At 59.9% G+C, this 17,913-nt stretch overlaps 2 protein-coding genes across 8 annotated transcripts; one reads left to right on the forward strand and one right to left on the reverse strand.

Annotated features, from left to right (window-relative positions):
* The first annotated feature begins 757 nt into the window (after positions 1-757).
* Positions 758-7,322, forward strand: PHOSPHO1 (phosphoethanolamine/phosphocholine phosphatase 1). Of its 7 annotated transcripts, none has more exons than XM_028520497.2 (5): positions 758-1,101; positions 2,206-2,300; positions 4,106-4,217; positions 5,047-5,165; positions 5,622-7,322. In XM_028520497.2, exons 3-5 carry the CDS (start codon positions 4,173-4,175, stop codon positions 6,499-6,501), a joined length of 1,044 nt encoding a protein of 347 aa, XP_028376298.1. In that variant the 5' UTR covers positions 758-1,101; positions 2,206-2,300; positions 4,106-4,172; the 3' UTR covers positions 6,502-7,322. The 7 variants fall into 7 exon arrangements, with proteins under 7 accessions (XP_028376298.1, XP_035889693.1, XP_028376301.1 ...); XM_036033800.1 differs by lacking the exon at positions 5,047-5,165 and having other exon boundaries at positions 761-1,101; positions 5,622-6,483; positions 6,897-7,322; XM_028520500.2 differs by lacking the exon at positions 5,047-5,165 and having other exon boundaries at positions 761-1,101.
* Positions 7,323-7,697: 375 nt separating this feature from the next.
* On the reverse strand, positions 7,698-17,257 carry ABI3 (ABI family member 3). Its single transcript, XM_028520905.2, has 8 exons — positions 16,780-17,257; positions 12,312-12,479; positions 11,097-11,273; positions 9,695-9,780; positions 9,410-9,505; positions 9,062-9,216; positions 8,495-8,614; positions 7,698-8,193 (listed from the first exon to the last, which is right to left on the reverse strand). The coding sequence occupies exons 1-8, from the start codon at positions 16,894-16,896 to the stop codon at positions 8,030-8,032; spliced, it is 1,083 nt and encodes a 360-aa protein (XP_028376706.1). The 5' UTR covers positions 16,897-17,257; the 3' UTR covers positions 7,698-8,029.
* Between the last annotated feature and the right edge of the window lie 656 nt (positions 17,258-17,913).

Here is a 17,913-nt window from a genome sequence, read left to right on the forward strand (position 1 = left end):
GACCAAGCACAGCGGCCCGTTCATACTGTGTTCTCAGTAACTACAAGCCTCACCGCTTTCCTCTCCGAACAGAATCTTCCCCTCAGCACCAGGCTGGGAGGGCAGGAGGGGGGTGGGGGAGGGTGGCTGAGAACAGACTCTTAGGAGGCAGAGGTGGGTATTTTAACTACAACACCACTCGCGAACGGGCCAACTGTTCGGGCCCCAACTCAGCGTTTACAGGGTAGGGGAGTTAGGGGGTGTTTCCTGGCAATCCCCTGGAACCTGGAACCTGTAAGCTGTAACCGAGGACAGGTCCCAAAGGCTAGGACGGGGCGCTGTGACGCCGCCTGCAGGAGAGAGGGCACCTAGCCATGCGCACGTGGGAGAGGAACAGAGGGACTGCTTTCCCTGAGCTGGGCCAACCGGGGCCAATCACCGGGCTTAGGACTCAAGGACCGAATGAGAGCCGGAGGCTGGGGTGCATTTCTCCGCATCCCAGGGATCAGAACCCTGGGAGCTGCAGTTGAAAGTCCACAGCCCTGGCACTCCAGGGTATGTGGGCGGGGACTTACGCAGAATCCCGACATCCACTCCACGGAGGGTGCTCCCACCCACGTTCCTCCAAAGGGCTAAACTCTCCACCCTACCCTTGCCCGCGGCACCCAATCCCACCTACGCTGGCACTCCCGGAGCCTCCGGGGCAGGCGGGAGGCGTGGCCCGCCCCTTTGATGAGCGCCGGCGCCGCCGTGATTGGACAGTCGCTTGTGACGTATGGGGACTGCGGTGGGCCAGGGTGCTGCGGCTGCCGCAGCGCCAGCCGTGGCTTGGGCTCTAGCTCCCGGGCATTTAAAGGGGACGCGGCAGCAGCCCGGGGGGTGGGGGATGGAGGGCAGTTGGAGGGACGGCCCAGACGCACATCATCCACGACCCCTCCGGACCGGAGGGACTCGTGAGCCAGAGCCCAGAAGTCCGGGGGTGGATAAGGCACCACGTCCCCTCCAATTCCAGTAAGCACCTCTGGCTCCATCCTGCGCCCAAATACCTCAGCTAGCCCCTCTCCTCACTCCTTCACACTCCAAACTCAGCCGGGACAGACTTCTGCAGCCGCCGCTCCCCACGTGAGTCCTGGGCTCCCCGAGGTAGGGGCGGGCTGGGGTCCGAGTGTGGAGTGGGGGCTGTGCGGAGTTTCAGGGCGCTCCTTCACGCGTGTGTCAGTGGGGGAGTCCCTGGAGCAGAGGAATGAGTCCCGTTTTCTCCTGCCCCAGGAACGTGGTGACCAGGTGTATCGTCCGTCCCGGACTATGTCAAAGCGAAAGAATCGGTGCCCCCTTGCTCCCCACCACCCACTAGTACCCCCGGCCCCTTAAACTTCGCACCCCCAGCCCCGCATTGGAGAGAAGCACCCGCCAGCTGGGGGTGTGCCAGAGCGCCTGCCTTCAACCACCTCTAAAAATATCTACCCCCCCCCCCCCCCCCCCCGAGTTCCACCCGGCAGCTGCCACCTCCCTGCCCAATGAGGATCCCCTCCCAGCAGGGCAAGCCCAGAGGTGATTCCAGGTCCCAGCTTCCTCACTGGCACCAGGGCTCCAGGTCATCAGCTCCTACTAGTCAGGACAGGAAGTTCATAGTCTAAGGGGGTCTCCAGGGCGATAAGGGAAGCTCTGGCTGCAGTTTTTCCAGGAAGCACCAGAACCCCGGAGTTCTAGTCCTGATCCTGAGACTGTGTGGCCCCCCGGCAGCAGCTCGACCTCTCTTGGCCTCTGTTTTCCCTATTTGCAACAGTAGTGAGGCTGGGAGTGCTCTCTGGGGGAGGAAAAGAGTTCCAACTCAGTGGCTGAATCAGATTTCTGGCCATTGGTACAAGGAGACCTCGTCTTGTCACTGAGGGACCCCTGGGGTCCTCGCCCTCCCCCATACCCTTCCCACACACTGCTTGTGGCTGCCTTTCCCCAAACGGTCCTGTGGGCTCCCTCCATCCATTAAGATTGGAATTGCAAACTTAGGGGCTATACCAAAAAGAGGCTGGTTTCCCTCCCCCATCCTCAGGGGACCCTCCCACCCATTCCCATAGATGTCACCTAAGAGCATGTATGAAAAAAAGAAGGGGGAGTAGGGCAGAATCTGGTGACCCGGTGTGGAGTCAGGGAGACACCGCTTTTGCCTGGGACTCACTGGGCTCCCTGTCACCCGGAAGAAACCCTCCCCTCCTCTCTCTGTTCTAGCCTGCTGGAGAAGCTCAGACATCCTGTCCTTTTATTTGAGGAGCTTTTTTAGATGACACAAAATGATTTGATCATTCAGGACAAAACTCCTGGAGGTGAGTAACTTCTTTGAACGTCACGGGAGACAGATTCTCGTGGGGGCGGGGTCCCCTCTGATGCCTGCGGCTCGGGGCAGGGGTGGGGAGTCACAGCGTGGCCGTCTCCGTTTCCAGGGGAAGAAACCTAGGATGCCTGGCTCTCTGCTATGGGGAGTCAAGGAAACAAAGACAGCTTACCAAACAATAAAACTTTTAACCAATTTCCCTAAACACTACTATTAATATATATTTTAAAAAGTAACTACGTCTTTCGCTGTGAGAAATGAGAAGTTGTGAGGATGATTAAAAATCAGTAGAATATTCTCTGTGGGATAAAAGCTGGTCTCTGGGCAGCTTCTGGAGACCTTCTGTTATCTCCCTGCATCTAACCCCTCGCTTCCCCACGTGTGTGGCATGTTCCAGCACAGGTCTGTTCCTGTTTGCCTTTGCAATGGAAATGGCACCAGGAGGGCCGAGAGTTATCAGCCAGGATCCTGGAAGGCTGAAACTCCCTCCAGATAAGGCCCGGGGACACCTCTCCCACCCTCCAAATCCTACCACGGGTTGTAAAACCCACCAGTCCTTGCGCCTGCTTGCCTATCCCATCATCCCCTTGATTTCGTCTATTCTCCCCAAATCCCCTCTGTTGCCCATGGCCCCATTTAGTTTTGACCACGTCTCCCAATTCTGCAATTAAAAGTTCTTAAGGAAAATGCTGAGCCCCACATCCCATCCTGACCGAAAGGGTTTAATGCATATGTGGCCGAAGGAGGGAGGGATGCGGTACCTCAAGAAGGAAGGTGATAGAGCCCCTCCCTCTGACCTGTGCCCTGCTCCTGGATGCTCCAGTTTCTGTCTTGGGGGGCAATAGTTTCTCCCTACTATCCTGGGATGATCTGGAGAGAGTGTCACCTTGACAAAGTCAGAGGTGTTTCCAGTGTCACCCATTGTCACCACCAGAGGGCAGCAGTCAGCCAGATCTTTGCTCTTTTCCTTGTGGAGTCAGTCTAGCTCTTAATACCTTTCCAGATCTGTCCCAGCTGCCTCTGGTCTCTTATTCCGGGCTGGACGGGGTCGGAGGTGGAGTGGGGCACTGGGGGCTGCAGGTGGTACCTTTGGTAGCTGCAGTGGTGAAGGCCCCACAAAGCCAAACCTTGTCTCCAAAGCCACACAGCAAAGTCCAGCAGAAATCTCAATCTGCTGGACCTGCCTAGAAGCCAGTGGTGCCCAGGGGTCTGGGACCCCGGCTGTGGTACAGGGAACCCCATCATCTGCCCCTGTCCTTGTGAGGACAGAGGGCAGGCAAGGCTCTGGCCAGGTGCCCGGGATCCAGGCTCTGACCTATGGAAAGAGCGTGGCTGCAGGAAAGTGCTTTAAACCTCCCTGAGCCCTTCTCATCAGCTGAGTTCATGAAGCGGCGATGAGCAGTGAGAGAATATGGGTGAACATGATTTGTGAACTACCTTGCACCACATGCAAGAAAGGGGCAAGGACCACACTAGGAAAAAAAGCACTGGTCCCAGAGTCAGGTCCGGTTTTGAGCTCTGTCTCTGCCATTTACAGTGTGTGACCTTTGAGCACGTCGGTTAACCTCTCAGTCTCCAACCAGATCACCTATGACCTCTCCGGCATCACAGTGGATTGCGGAGAGGATGCCTAGCAGGGGCTTCGTGGTCTGTACGCGTTCTTCCCGTCTGAAGAGCTGTGTTTACTGAGCCCCTGGGAGCAGTTCCTGGGGCTCAGCATAGGGGATACGGTGGGGTGGCATTAGTGGTCTATTTTCCTGACTGCACACCCCTAAACAGACCTTGTGTGGTTGTCAGGAGCTCTGGACGACGGCTAGAGACCAACAGAGTCCTTACAGGTGGTGTCCAGGGCGACGGACCAACAATGAGTGGGTGTTTTCCGGTTGGCGGCCTCCGGTGCCTGTCGAGGGTAAGTGGGTCCCTCTAAGGGTTTCTTAGGATGAGGCCTCAGCCTCCATGTCTCCATCACGGGATAGGAGGAACCCTGTCCAGCCCCTTTCAGGCTCACCCTCACCTCTACTGGGCCTCCGCTAACCCCTAGAAGCTTCCATCCCAGCTGACGGGTCCTGATGTTTGACATCCTCAACTCCTGAGACTCTGGGCCACTGAGACCCCCAGGTGGATGTTGCTGAGACCAGTGGGTGACTAGAATGAGGTCTAAAGGGCAGTTCCATTAGGGAAGCAGATGGCCAGGTTCAAAGCTCAGCTCTGAATGAGGAGCCTGGGCTTCCCTGTTTTACAAGGGGTTCCATCCAGCCCATAAACATCACAGAAATACTGAGGAGTTAGAAAGACACCAGAAGGAGGGGCTTTGTCTGGGCTGATCAGGGAGGGAGGCTCGGGTGCGGGGAGGGAGGAGAGCAGGGGAGTGGGTATTCTGAAGCTGTGCATGATCTGCTCACTCTGCCCCCTGCTTCCATGCAGCTGCGGGCAGCTGCTGAGGGCTTCTGCTTGCATTTGCATGCCTTTCTGTGAGCCCTCACCCTTGCCCTGTTGTCTCCATTCTCTCCCATGGCCCCGTCCACATGACTCTGGCCCAAGGTCTCCACTCCCCGGAGCCCCTCACCCCCACTCTGTCTCCTGCCAAGCCTGTCTCCCAGCTCTCCCATCATTCCTTACTCCTGGCCCCTCCCTCCCCACTGCTGCCTCATACCACCCCCTGCCCACGTCCCCACTAACTTTGCCTCCACCTTTTCAGCCACTGCCGCTCTCTTTCCTCTCCCTTACCTGTCTCCCAGGTATGTCGTGGCCTGGCGTGGGAGGCTTCTACCTCCCCAAGCCCCACTGCTTCTGCTGCCCGCTTGCTTCGGACTCTGGCAGGAACCCCACCCGCTGACACGGTCCTCCCGGGGAATTGGCAAGTGACTAGTGATGAGCTGTCAGCACAGGGCCCTAAGACTCCCTGGAAAAGCGAGCCCCATCCATGGACGCCTGCCCAGAGCCATCTGGCTGGAGGCAGCTCCCAAAGAGCCTTCCTGGGTCTTGTGCAGTCCATCTCCCTACTTAGTCATTCCCAAAGCTAAACTGCAGCTCTCTGGCCAGGCAGAGGCCCAGGCACCTACTCTCCATGCGTGGGTCTGGCACTCATTGTCCACGCTTTTGAGCTGACCTAGGTTAAGTCCCAATGGCCCTGAATGAGAGTAGCAGAAACAGGCGCCAAGGAAGCTCTTCTGGGCTCTAGAGGAGGATGGTCTTCTGAGGATAGCCCCAGCGCAGTTAGTTAAGAGGTGCCCAGGGGGTGGGCAGGGAGCTGCGGATGGGGTCCGCGGCGTTGGGTGCTCCCCCGGCTTAATCAGCTTTGGGTCCTCCTCAGGTCTTGGATGTGCCAGCACCTCTGGCCGAGGCCTGCTAACCAGCCTCTCCCGGGTCGGCGCCCGCCGCGCCCGCTCTCGCTTGCTCCCTCTTCCTCCTGCTCTTCTCCTCCCTGCTCCCAGGACAGCGGGATGGCGGTGCAGGGCGCGCCGCGCTTCCTCCTGACCTTCGACTTTGACGAGACTATCGTGGACGAAAACAGCGACGACTCGATAGTGCGCGCCGCGCCGGGCCAGCGGCTGCCGGAGAGCCTGCGCGCCACCTACCGCGAGGGCTTCTACAACGAGTACATGCAGCGCGTCTTCAAGTACCTGGGCGAGCAGGGCGTGCGGCCCCGGGACCTGCGCGCTGTCTACGAGGCCATCCCCCTGTCGCCGGGCATGGGCGACCTGTTGCAGTTTGTGGCCAAGCAGGGGACCTGCTTCGAGGTGATTCTTATCTCGGATGCCAACACCTTCGGCGTGGAGAGCTCGCTGCGCGCTGCGGGCCATCTCGGCCTGTTCCGCCGCATCCTCAGCAACCCGTCGGGGCCCGACGCACGCGGGCTGCTGACGCTACGGCCCTTCCACACGCACAGCTGCCCCCGTTGCCCCGCCAACATGTGCAAGCACAAGGTGCTCAGCGACTACCTGCAGGAGCGGGCCCAAGACGGCGTGCATTTTGAGCGCCTTTTCTATGTGGGCGACGGCGCCAACGACTTCTGCCCCATGGGGCTGCTGGCCAGCGGCGACGTGGCCTTCCCGCGCCGCGGCTATCCCATGCACCGCCTTATCCAGGAGGCGCAGAAGGCGGAGCCCAGCTCATTCCGCGCCACGGTGGTGCCCTGGGAGACAGCCACCGAAGTACGCCTCCACCTGCAGCAGGTGCTGAAGCCGAGCTGAGATGGCTGCCTGCCTGCAGGGGGCGCCCGGCCAAGAAGGGACGGGGGTAGGGGGAGACTGGGAAAGAACCTGGTTTTGTAACTCCCTTTTCCCTCTCGCTTTGGTACCGTCCCTCCGGGAATTTCTAGAATTCCAGGCTCGTGCTTTCTGGGACTGAGGGAGGGAGTTCGGAGCCGTCCTTATCTATGCAGTTAAACCAGCTCGGCTGCCTCCCTCAGATCCACTGCAAACAGCTAAATTCTGGAGTCTGGCACAACCCCGGTGGTGCGCATACCTAGGAACGCAGCAGCGGTTCCAAAAGCCTCGTCCTCTGAACTGGGAGGAAGAGGCCCCCTTGCAGGGGAGAGAACTTGAACTGCTGCCCTGCCCTGGCTGCATAAACTCCCTTCCCACAGTCTTAGGTCAAAGGAGACTCAGGTCCCGAAATCCTCCCGCACCGGACTCCCTGCGGGAAGGTGACGCTCTCGCGTTCTTCCGACAGCCCCAGACCTAGATCTTGCTTCACCTCCCGCGAGCCCACACTACATCCCTTTTCTCGCGTCCCTTTCCTGCCAGCCACCCTGCCAGCATCCACAAAGGAAAAAAAGCCAGAAAGAACAGTCGCCTCCTGGTGGTGGATCGAGGTAGCACACCGCCCTGCTTCGGTTGGGCCTGCGCGGTTTCTCGCACCAGGCCACGGTGGCTCCCCGCACCCCAGCCTCGTCTATGCAGCAAGACCAGGAACTCAACCAAAGGCACCCTCGCAGGCTGGGCCCTCTGCGCCCCGCTCCTCTCGTATGGAACAGGAAGCCATGATGTTTTAACGCTGAGTCAGTGAAACCCAAGCCTCACTCTTGGTGTTTTCGAGCTATAAAGCAGGTGAAGGGTGAAGTGACTGAGCTCTCTGGCGCCTCAATCGAAGGGGTGAGGGTGAGGTGGTCTCTGCTCTCAGGGAGCCCTACTTACCTGAGGGAGTTGCTCCCCACTCTGGCAGAGTGCCCAGCCTGAGAAACCAGGACCAGACACACGGTGTTCAGCCCATCGCTGCAGAGGGCATCGGAAGTCCAGTACAGAGAGGGCGCGCAGTGAGGATGGAGGGGGTGGGAGAGATGCTGCTGCCGACAGCAGGCAGAGGGGGCTCGTGAATTAGCAGGAGCCCTAGAGCTGAACGAGGCTCAGTCCCTCTCTGGTCCCCCCAGCCCTACAGGGCAAATGGATCAGGAGTTCATCAGAGTTTTATTCAAAGTTGGCGCTTGGCAGCGGGAGTCCCCGCCCAATGTGGAATAGGGGTCCTCTGTGGACAAGATCACCAAACTCCGTGGCTTCTGGTTCTTTCCCGTCTGCAGCAGGCCCCAGGGCCCCTCTGCTCTCTCCCAGGGATCCCTTCCCACCGCGGTGGGGGCAGGTGCAGACACTGCTCACAGCTGAAGAGGTGGGCAAGCCCGGTCCGGCCTTGCTTGATCTTGGAGCCTGGCCTCGGCCTGGGGCTCAAGGTCCACTCAGGGAAAAGCCTGCGGTCAGCAGTCCAGAGAGATGCCCAGGCTGTCTGTCAGCAGCTCGGCTCCACATAGTTCCCTGGGAAGAACCCAGTCCCCTCCGAGCTGACACCCTCACACCAGCCGTCGGAGTAGCGGCGCGTGATGCAGATGACCGTGCCCTCAGAGAAGGAGAGCTCGTTGTCCTTCTGGCCGGTGTATGGGTACAGTGTCACCACTGCAAGGCAGGAGGAGAGGGTACTGTGAGGTGTGCCTCCTGCCCAGCCTTGGGGATGCAGGGGCCCACGTAGTTCTAGGGAGCAGAGCACCCAGAGGAGAAGGCTGCAAGATGTGGGGCCGGGGGTGCCTTCTGGGCCCTCGGGTCCCCTCCCCGGCTCAGTCAATGTCACCGCCAGGCCGGCTGCTCTCTTCCCACTAGGCTCTGGAAAATGGGTGGGTTGGGGGCAGGACGATGGGCTCAGAGTGCCTCTGGGGCGGAAGCGTGGGGGGAACCCTGGTGGTGGGATCTTGTCAGGTACCTTTCTCCAAGTAGGAAGCAGGGACCCAGCTAGGCTCTTCGGGCCCGAAGCCTGGTGGAGGAGGAGGCGGCAGTTCCAATTCATCCATGTCCAGGATCGGGGGCGGGGGCAGGTCTGGGGCTGGGAGAGAAATCAGAAAGGCTGCCGTTGTGGCACCAGGAACCTCATGCTCAAGAGCAGAGCCCAGGATCTAACCATTGCACGTGGCCTTCCTCCAGCCCGGGCCCAGCGCGGGCTTCCCACAACGCCCCCAGTGCGGAGTGGGTGTTCAGTCAGCCCTGAACCTGTGGACAGTGCAGGGGGCTCGGCTTCATCTGTGAAACCGGAATGTGAAGGTCCTCTTGGGGTTAAATTGAAGTGAGAACATGGATGAGAAGCTTTGAACCCAAGGCCTGGCATACGCAGGCGTTACGTGATGTTAGTTCGCTTTCTCGGCCTCCTTTCTGTCCTGTGACCTGGACAAAGCCCTCACTGAGGGGAGCGGGATTAGATCCGAGAGGGGTGGGAAGGAGGGTCGGGGGTGAGGGGAGGACCCAACTGAGCCAGGAGGGGCAGCAGGGATCGTACCAGGCGGCGGCAGAGACAGCTCCTCCGGTGGCGGGGGCAGCAGGCAGAGGTCGGAGGCTGGTGGGGGGGGCGGGGCCGTGGCGCTGGGGAGAGGCGGGGCTCGGGGTGGCGCCTGCCCCTTGGTCGTGAAGATGCCGCCAACACCCTCCGCGCTGCTGGAGATCGGAGAGAGCAAGGCTCGGCTAGCCTGGGGATACCTTCCCCAACTCAGCATCCCCTACCTGGCCCGCCCCTGTGATCCTGAGTCCTCAGCCCCGGCAGTCACCCTGAGAACTGGCAGGAGACCCCTCCGAACAGCCCCCCTGCCCCGCCCCACGGCCACTCCCAGCCTGGACTTCTGGGGCTCACCCGGCGGAGGCCAGGGAAGAGACCGATGAGGCGGCGGAAAGTTTGCCGTCGGGCACCACCGGGAGCTGCACGGGCTCGGGGATCCGGGGCGCTCTCCTAAGGGTGGAGGGAGGGGAGAGTGTGTCCTTACGGTGTAGGAAGGCTTCCAGAGCGCAGGGGGCAGGTGTGGGGGGGCGGGGGCAGCTGGAGGAGGAGGAAGTTTGGCGCGGGCGGCGCGGAGGCGAGGGTGGGGAACCAGTTTCAGGATCGTGCGCGCGGCTGGTGTGGGTCTCGGCGAGGCCTCACCCCAGAGTCGCAGAGGTGGGCGTGGCAGGCGCCTTGATGCTCTTTCGAGACAGGGTCCCGGTCCTCGACAGCTGCGTGCTCGCATCCTGCAGGGGCGGGGCGGGGAGGCAGGGGGCTGGGCTGACACTGATGGGTAACCCCCAATGGCCCCTTCATCCCGCAGAGGAAATGGGGGAGGGACGGACCAGAACCGGGAGGGCGAGTGCGGGCACAGCAAGTTCCCACTTCCACTTCCCAGCCCCCTCTCCCTCCCCCCCCACCCCCCTTGCTCATCGCCTGGGCACCGAGCCTGCCTGCCTCGGGCCCCACCGAAACCTCAGAGCACAGACACAGCCTGAAGGCCACTTCCTCTGCACGGCCTCAGCGGCGGAGTGGGCTGTCACCTCGCCCCCGGGTCTCAGAGCACCTCAGAGCCCAGCATGCGGGTGCCTGGCTCTGGCCGAGGAAGGCCTGGGGCAAGGGTGACCTTGGCGCTTAGAAATGTCCCACCTGCACAGGCCTGTGGCACCGGCCCGGGGCAGACAGGGGCAGCAGACCTAGAGTGGGGCGCACCTCGGACAAGGTGCAAACCCATGTGTGACAGAGCACCCCTGTCAGGGTAGAGCTGCCCCAAGAGCAGGTACCTGGGGAATGACGCCCTCTGGTCTGTGTCACTAGGGACCAAGCCGGGGAGGGGGGGGGGGCTGAGCTGACTCGAAGCGCCTCAGTGGGACAATAGGAAGAACTTGGTGGTGGGAAGCTTGGTGACTGAAGGAGGGGGTTTTTAGTTTCCCCTTTTTGGGGAGGAGGTATGGTAAGGATGTTGGGGGAGGGGGCCATTTTGGTCAGGGGGAGCTTTAGTCTAACCCGGAAGGTTGGAGGGTGGGGACAGGAGCCGAAAAAATGGGACGGGTCTCCCACCTCTCGAAGAAGATGGGCCGAGAAGAAAATGCCAGAGCCAGGCTCCCCCGTCCTCACCGCGTCCCCTCCCACTGGCTGCCTCCCTGCCCCTTCTCACCCAGCGGCAGCTCTGGGTGACTTCTCAGTGTGGTGACCTCAAACCTCCAGACAGAGGAAGTCGCCGTTCTCATGTGGCTGGGGCGCCGTTCTCATGCACACCCTGACAACCGCCCTTCCTCTCGCCCTCCACATTCGCACCCCGCACCCACGTCACCCTCGGCAGGTCATCTGCGCACGGGGTGGAGGCCTGTTCTGGCGGGGAGGGGGGCAATCGTGAAGGGATTTTAAGGAGGGGGGGCTCCTCCTGAGGGTGATGGCTTTCAGGAGTGAGGAAAGAAAGGGACTTCGGATCGGGACGAGAACGTGGGTGTGGAAGAGACCCGGGGGGTCTGGAAAGAAGGGACCCGTGAGGCAGGAGCAGAGGAGGGGGCTGTGGAGAAAGAGGAGGAGCCCCTGCCTTTACCTTGATCCCATGGCCAATGTCATCCAGGCAGCTGAAGTTGAGGGGTCTCCTGCAGTAGGGGGTGAGGGTGGGCAGGCTGTCCGGGGGGACGACTTTCTGGCTGGGCGGCAGCCTCTGGACAGTGGCCAAGGTGCCTATCTCCCTGCGGGCCACCTTCTCCATGTGCATGTTCACCATCTGCGTGACGGCATTGGAGGTCACTCACAGTGGGGGTGGGCTCTGCACAGAGCCCGTTCCCTTAAGGGAGCAAGAAGCTAGAATTTGGGGTGGGGGTAGGGACCGTGGGAGGCAGTGAGGTCCAGAGAAAGAATGAGTTTTATCCCCAAGGCCGTAAGGCGCTTGGGAAGTGTCGCCCAAGGGAGGATGGAGCCGCTTCGGAGCGGCTTCCTGGTGGAAGGGACCAGGGGTTATTATTAGCCGACCAGGCACCAGAGGAAAAGAGAAAACACAGCGGCCCTGAAGCACGGGGCTGGCCTGGGAGCAGAGAGGGAGAGCATGGCGATGGCTGAGAATCGTGGCAGGATCAGCTGTCCCTTCTGAGGGGCAAATAAGTGAGTTCCCTCGCCTCTGGGATGTTCTGCGGAGAAACCCACGGCACCACCGAGAAGGCTGGCACTTCCACGCGAGGGGATGAGAGAAAGAGACACGCCCACACCGAACGTGGGGTCCTGCGCAGGCCAGGCCGGTGTATGATTGGGGCTGTGCATGTTGGTTTACGGGCAGTTAATGCCTCAGCCCAGGATCCAGGAAGGAAGGAGGAGGGTGTGTGTGTCACAGAGGGGTGGGGGACACTGTGTGGCGGTGGCAGCGCTTCTAGGGCCGAAGATGACCTTGCCAAGCAAGCACTCTGAGTTTAAGACATTCATTAAGCCACCGCCTGTGCTTGGGTGGCAACAGAGTCTGTTTTGCCTCTTTCCTGGACTGTGCTGCCGCCATGATTGGTAGAGTCTGCTTTCTAGCACGCAGGGGAGAATTCAGAGGGAGAAAGAGCTCTGCCTCCAGGGAGAACCTAGTCGGACGGGGTAGCAAGGCCAGCACCGAGGCAGAGGCGCAAAGATACGGAGCTTCAAATCGCTAGGGGATTGCTAAGCTTCCGGGGCGGAGTCAGGCACTTGGATGTGGAAAGAGGCAGGACAGGAGTTTTACGGGAGAAAACACCCATGTCGGGCTGAGGAGTCGGGGGCCAATGCCGGGAAGCCTTCCCGCCTTCCTTACCTGGCCCAGCGTGCTCACACGGGCCTCCACCTGTCGCAGAGCCACCGCCTGCAGGTCCAGCATGCGCAGAGTGTGCCCGGCCAGGTTGCCCACCTGGTAGGCCACACTGGCCAGGGCCTGGGTGGTAAAGGCCATGGTCTCCTCCAGCGCCTTCCGCTTGTCTGTGGACTGAAATACACACGGTCCGGGTCAGAGGCCAGCACCTTGCACGGGTCCTTTGCTGGGAAAGGGGGATGGAGAAGGCGTGGGGAGGGTGGGGGTTGAATTGGGAAAAACAACGACCCTGCAGTGTTTGAAGTGGTTTCCATAAGAACGACAGTACGACAGGACGACAGTAAGACAGACTCGGGGGCCAGCAGAGAAGCACACCTAGCCCTGTGGAACGGGGGCAAGGGGAGCCAAAGTTACTCCCTCTCAAAAAGTCAAGCTAAGGATTGACCCTACTACCTTCTTGAAGACCTCTTAAGGGGTGAAAGGTGAACGGGAGAAAGGAGTGGGGAGGCAAAGACTGGCCAGGGGAGATGTCAAACTTAAATCCAACCCAGCAGCGTCAGGATCTCATCCCAGACCACCTCACCAGAGTCCCCTGGGCGTGAGGCTGGTGAGTCTGCGCCTTTAAAAGCTCCCCAGGTGACTCGTGAGCTCTTGGTTTAACTCCAGCCTGCAGGCGGGTGTTTGGGGAACAATGATGCGGTCCGTTTCGTAGATAAGGAGACTGAAGGCTGAACACAGGGACCTCATTCGTCCGTTCCCCCAATAGCTTCCCCGCACACGAGGAGTGTAGCCCAAACGACCAGCCAGGGCCTGTGCAGGGACCCTCGCGGCCGGGTCTTGTTTTCTCTTCGCCCTCAGCCCCTTCCGCGCCCTCTCACGTGCTCCCCCCCCCCCCCCCCCAGCCGCAGGGGCCACTGGATTTCTGTTCCCCTTCAAGATAAGGTTGCTTCTACCTCAGGGCCTTTGCACTTGTACTTCTTTCTGGAATCCTCCTTATTATGGAGTCCTGGCTCCTCAGAGACACCTTCCCCCACCACCTTATGGTTTTCCCCGGCCCACTTTTGTATCGACTGTCTAAAATATCTACCCTGTTCTCCTTTCTTCAAAGCACTATCAACAATTATTTATCTATTTACTTAATTGTCTATCTCCCTGCCCCCCACCACACACACACACGAAAATGTAAGCACAGTGAGAGTGTCTATTTTATTCTCCATCCCATTCTGGCATAGCGTTCCCCACACAGGCGGCAGGTAATAAACTGTGAGCTAAGGAATGGATTCACTGTAAACCTGAACACTTGCTGGGCATCTTCGCACAGCGTGCCAGGCGCTGCGCCAGGGGCTGGGCAGGGCCACGCTGCCAGTCCGTGGTGAAGGGGTGGCCAGGGAGTGGCGTAAGACAGAGACAGATTTTTTTCAGTTCCACATCAGACTTTGGGGGCTGGGAGAATCTTCTCTGGTCATTTGATTCCCTGGGCAGCTTCCTTGTCTCTGGAGTTGCCACACTCTAGCCTGTACTTTTGTGGGGGCAGGGAGGTGCGTCCAGGGCAGGCAAGGCTGCACCAGTGGGTCTCAGCACTCGGGGGCTCCTCAAGGCCAGTCAGCGGAGAACAGACTGGAACCTATCGGAGCAGAGTGCTGAGAGAGTGTGGGTGTTTAGGCTGGAGCCAAAGGACTAACCCAGACCCTTTTGAGCCACCCCTCCTGTGGTATCCCTCTCGGGAGTCACTCCCTGCCTTGTGGTTCCAAGACCAGTGAGGACATGCTCACTTGCATGCAATTTACAGCTTATCAGCATATGTAAACAAATGCCTTGAAAAAGCAAAGCAACCAACCCAGGATGTTACAACCGGAAGGGATAGCAGGTCTTGTTCTTGTTCAAAACTTTCCCTTAGCCTTGGCTGGTGTGGCTCAGTGGACTGAGCACCAGCCTGCGAACCATAGGGTCACCAGTTCTATCCCCAGACAGGGCACATGCCTGGGTTGCGGGCCAGGTCCCCAGTGGGGGCCACGAGAGAGGCAACCACACATTGATGTTTCTCTCCCTCTCTTTCTCCCACCTTTCCCCTCTCTAAAAATAAATAAAATCTTGAAAAACAACTGCCTTCCTTTAACAGGTGAGGAAGTGAAGACCCCGACGGAACAGGGGCTGCTCCTGTGGTCTCCACCCAGACCTCTCGCCTCAGCTCTCCCGTGCCGTCCCCCCACCCCCGGACTGGCCTGTGGAATTCATCCCTGGGTTTTTCCATCAGCCTACGTAGGAAAAACGTCTGCTTGGGCCCATCTCTGGGAAGCTGGAGCCTGGATGCCTACTAACCCCTGACTTTCGTCTTAGACCAAATTAGGTCTGGAGATAAGTGTTTGGGATCTATCGTCATAACTGACTGTTTATTTATCATGCAAATTACCCTGCCTGTGAACTCCACAGACCCTGACGGAGAACTCTGAGGTTGACCCTAGCCCGCCCTCCCCCATTCCCCACGGGCTTCCTGACACCTGGCTGGGGTGAAAGGAAGGGGGTGGGGGAGGGCCAAGAGCCCAGGAACCAAGCCTTGTTAAAAAGAAGTTCTGAGAAGCCATCCAGACCCTTCCCAGGCATTTGCTCTTCAGACAAAACTCCTCAGCGCGGCCAGAAAAGGCCACTGGTTGTGTGGTCTCCTAGGTAGTGTTCTGCATGAACGAAGCAGGAGTCCAGGGGTCCCCCCCACCCCGGATCAGAGCTTCCTGTGCCCCGGGTGTTTTGCAAGGGCTACTGCATCATGCTAGAACTGACATTTGTATCTCTCATTCTTATGATGAATCAGATGATGATGATGATGATCACAGCTACAGCTGCCTTTTACCCTGGCCTTCTTAAAGGGCAGGCACTGGGCTGAAGGCTTCAGCACGTTGTCACACGTAGCCCACGGGGAGAGTCAGAGGGGCACCTGGCTGCAGGTCCTGCAGGCGGGAGCTGGCAGCACCGGAAGTCGGACTCAGGCCTTCGCACCCTCTCATGCTGTGTGTGCACTGTGCGCACACGAGAGACCGCCTGCAGTGCTACTGAGGTGCGCTGATGTTATCGGGGGAATGGAAAGGACCACTTCCATCCTTGTCGTCGGGAGGGACGTGCCCGCCAGTGCCACAAGAATGGAGCTGGCTCACTCGCCTGTCAACCCCTAGGCAGTCAGGAGGTACAACCCCGGGTAGTGTTTTCAGCTAAAGGTTTGTTGCGTGGGCTCTGCAGTCAGAGTAGTGGGTGTGAATCCAGAACCTCGCCGGAAAGCCTTGGGACGTGAGCTAACCTTTCGGAATCTCAGCCTCCTGTATGTGAAGCAGGAGTGAGTGGTCCTCGCCTCACAGGACTGGGGTGAGGACTAAAGGAGGCAGCCCACCTGCTTACAGGGAGGGGGCAGAGCGTGTGAACCGCTGTCATCACTGACTTCCTTTTGTCTGCCGTTTCCCAGGAGCACTCGCTCCTTTCATTATTGTTTTTCCGTACTCTTATAAACCTGGGAGATCCCTGCGCCTCCTCTTATGGTTTGACTGGAACAGGTTAGAGAAGTGAAGTTTTGCCCAAGGGGTGACAGGATTAGCCCGCGGCGCTTCAGGGGCAGAGGAAGCTGTGGACAGGGAGTACAGGTGGACCGTCTCAAAGTCACACAGCGTGTCAGGGAGACGGGGAGGTGGAGAGGAGCTCAGCTTCAGAGGCCAGGAGGCTGATGCCTGGCCCTGCTGTTCCTAAGCTGTGTGACCTGAACCCGGTCACCCTGCCCCCCTGCGCTGCTGTTTCCTCGCCTATGAAACGGGAATAACACCATCGTCTCGCAAGGTGGCCGTCAGGATTCATGAAACCACAGAGGTGCTCAGTCGTTATCCAGTTTTGCTCGTTCCCTTTCCCTTGACCCAGGAACCCGCATGCTCGGCCCTGGGACAACCACGCAATCCAGAAAACTGCTCTAAACGCCACTGCGTCCTCACGTTTGGCTGGCAGCCTGCCCCCCACAGGCGTGTTGTTCACGCCCTGGCCTCCGCGTCTGACCCCCTGTCTTTACCCCAGCCTAGTCTGCTGTCCCGCTCTCCCTGGTCCATCTCAAGTTCACTGCAATGTCTGGGAAGTCCTTGTGAAGGCTCACCCAGAGCCAGCCTGAAAACAAAACGATGGCCCCAGCATTCCTGCGAGGACAAGTCTTCGGGCCCGTGGGTTTGGGTGAGAGGCTGGGAAGGAGAGGAAGCTGGGGTCAGGCCTGATACTAGGATGCCACCGCACTGCCTGGGCGCCTGAGGCTTTGGGGGAGAGAAAGGGGCGCAGCAGAGGCTTGGGTGGCATGGGGTCACCGTTCAAGTCTGGGGAACTGGGTTGAAGCTGAGGCCTGGAGTGGGAGGACTTCAGCTTCAAGCCCAGGACAAGCACCTGTCAGGGTGGCCCCCGTGGCCTTGCCTGGGGTCCCTCCAGGGGCCGGGGTGTCGGGGCCTGTGCCCACTCTGCCTACCTTCACGTAGTTGTCCTCACAGTAGTCGGCGACTCGCAGCAGGGCGCTGTGGTTGCCCCGCAGAGCCTCCCGGCCCGTGGGGATCTCGAACTCCTGCAGCTGCTGCAGCTCGGCCATGGCCCCCAGCCTCTGACAGGCTCCCCAGGGAGCCGCCGGTTTTGTGCTTCACCCTGCCCTTGATTGGCTGCTCTGCCTTCCCTCTCTCACTGCTTTTGGTTTCCTCTTCGTGACAGACCCAAACCTGCCTGCAAAGGTCAGGCATGCTCATTCCGGGACAAGAGGAAGTCAGTCCCCGCTCCCTGGGACTGCGCCTTTCTGTCCCCTGCCCAGAGGAAGGGGGAAGCCAGTGGCCCCTTTGGGGGCCCAGCCCCCCAATCCCTCCCAGCAGAGGAAGCCAAGGTCGGGGCGTCTGTGATTGCTCCCTGGGCCTGGAGAGGAAACTGTTGAGGGGGGTGGTAGATTGTGGAGGAAGGGGGTTGGCCGGCTCTGGGGCAGGGGGTGGAGATGGATTTTCCACTCATGGAAGGGAGGAAAGGACAGAGGGTGGGCGCTTCCTTGGGAAGCCCAGGGATGAGTCACCAAGAGACAGGAGAGCGCAGGGCGGAGAGGATGTGGGGACCAGTCACGCCGGGGGCCTGCAGGGCGGCGGAGCAGCGGCAATGGGAAGCAGACAATGCCGCAGCGACAGGAGTCGTCGGGCTGGACACCAGGAAGACACGGCCAGCGGTGCCCCGAAACGTGTCGCCGAGCCGCTGCAGGACTACCCGAGATGAAGGCCTCGTGCACAGGCTCTGCCCGACAGAGGCAGGATGAGGTGAAACGGGCCAAGTGTAGGGTGAGGGACCCGGATTAGACAGCAGAAAGGGCTCGGCTTTGAGAAGTACCAGCTGCGAGTTCCAGAGGAACTGGTCAGGGTTAGGCAGCGGTGGCGGACAGAGCACCGAGCGGCCCCGGGAGGTAGGTGCGCTATTTCTTGCATTAACCAGGAGTTAGCCTAAATGGCCTCCAGGGTCCTGTCCTTTCTCAGAATCTTAGAGATCCTGGAGCGGGGGGGCGGGGGGAGTTAGGATGGATCCCGGGCCCCCTCCCCACCCCTCCCAGCACCCAGCCTGTCAGCCTCGAGGCAGGAGAAAA

This window comes from Phyllostomus discolor, chromosome 8, assembly GCF_004126475.2.
Source record: "Phyllostomus discolor isolate MPI-MPIP mPhyDis1 chromosome 8, mPhyDis1.pri.v3, whole genome shotgun sequence".
NCBI lineage: Eukaryota > Metazoa > Chordata > Mammalia > Chiroptera > Phyllostomidae > Phyllostomus > Phyllostomus discolor.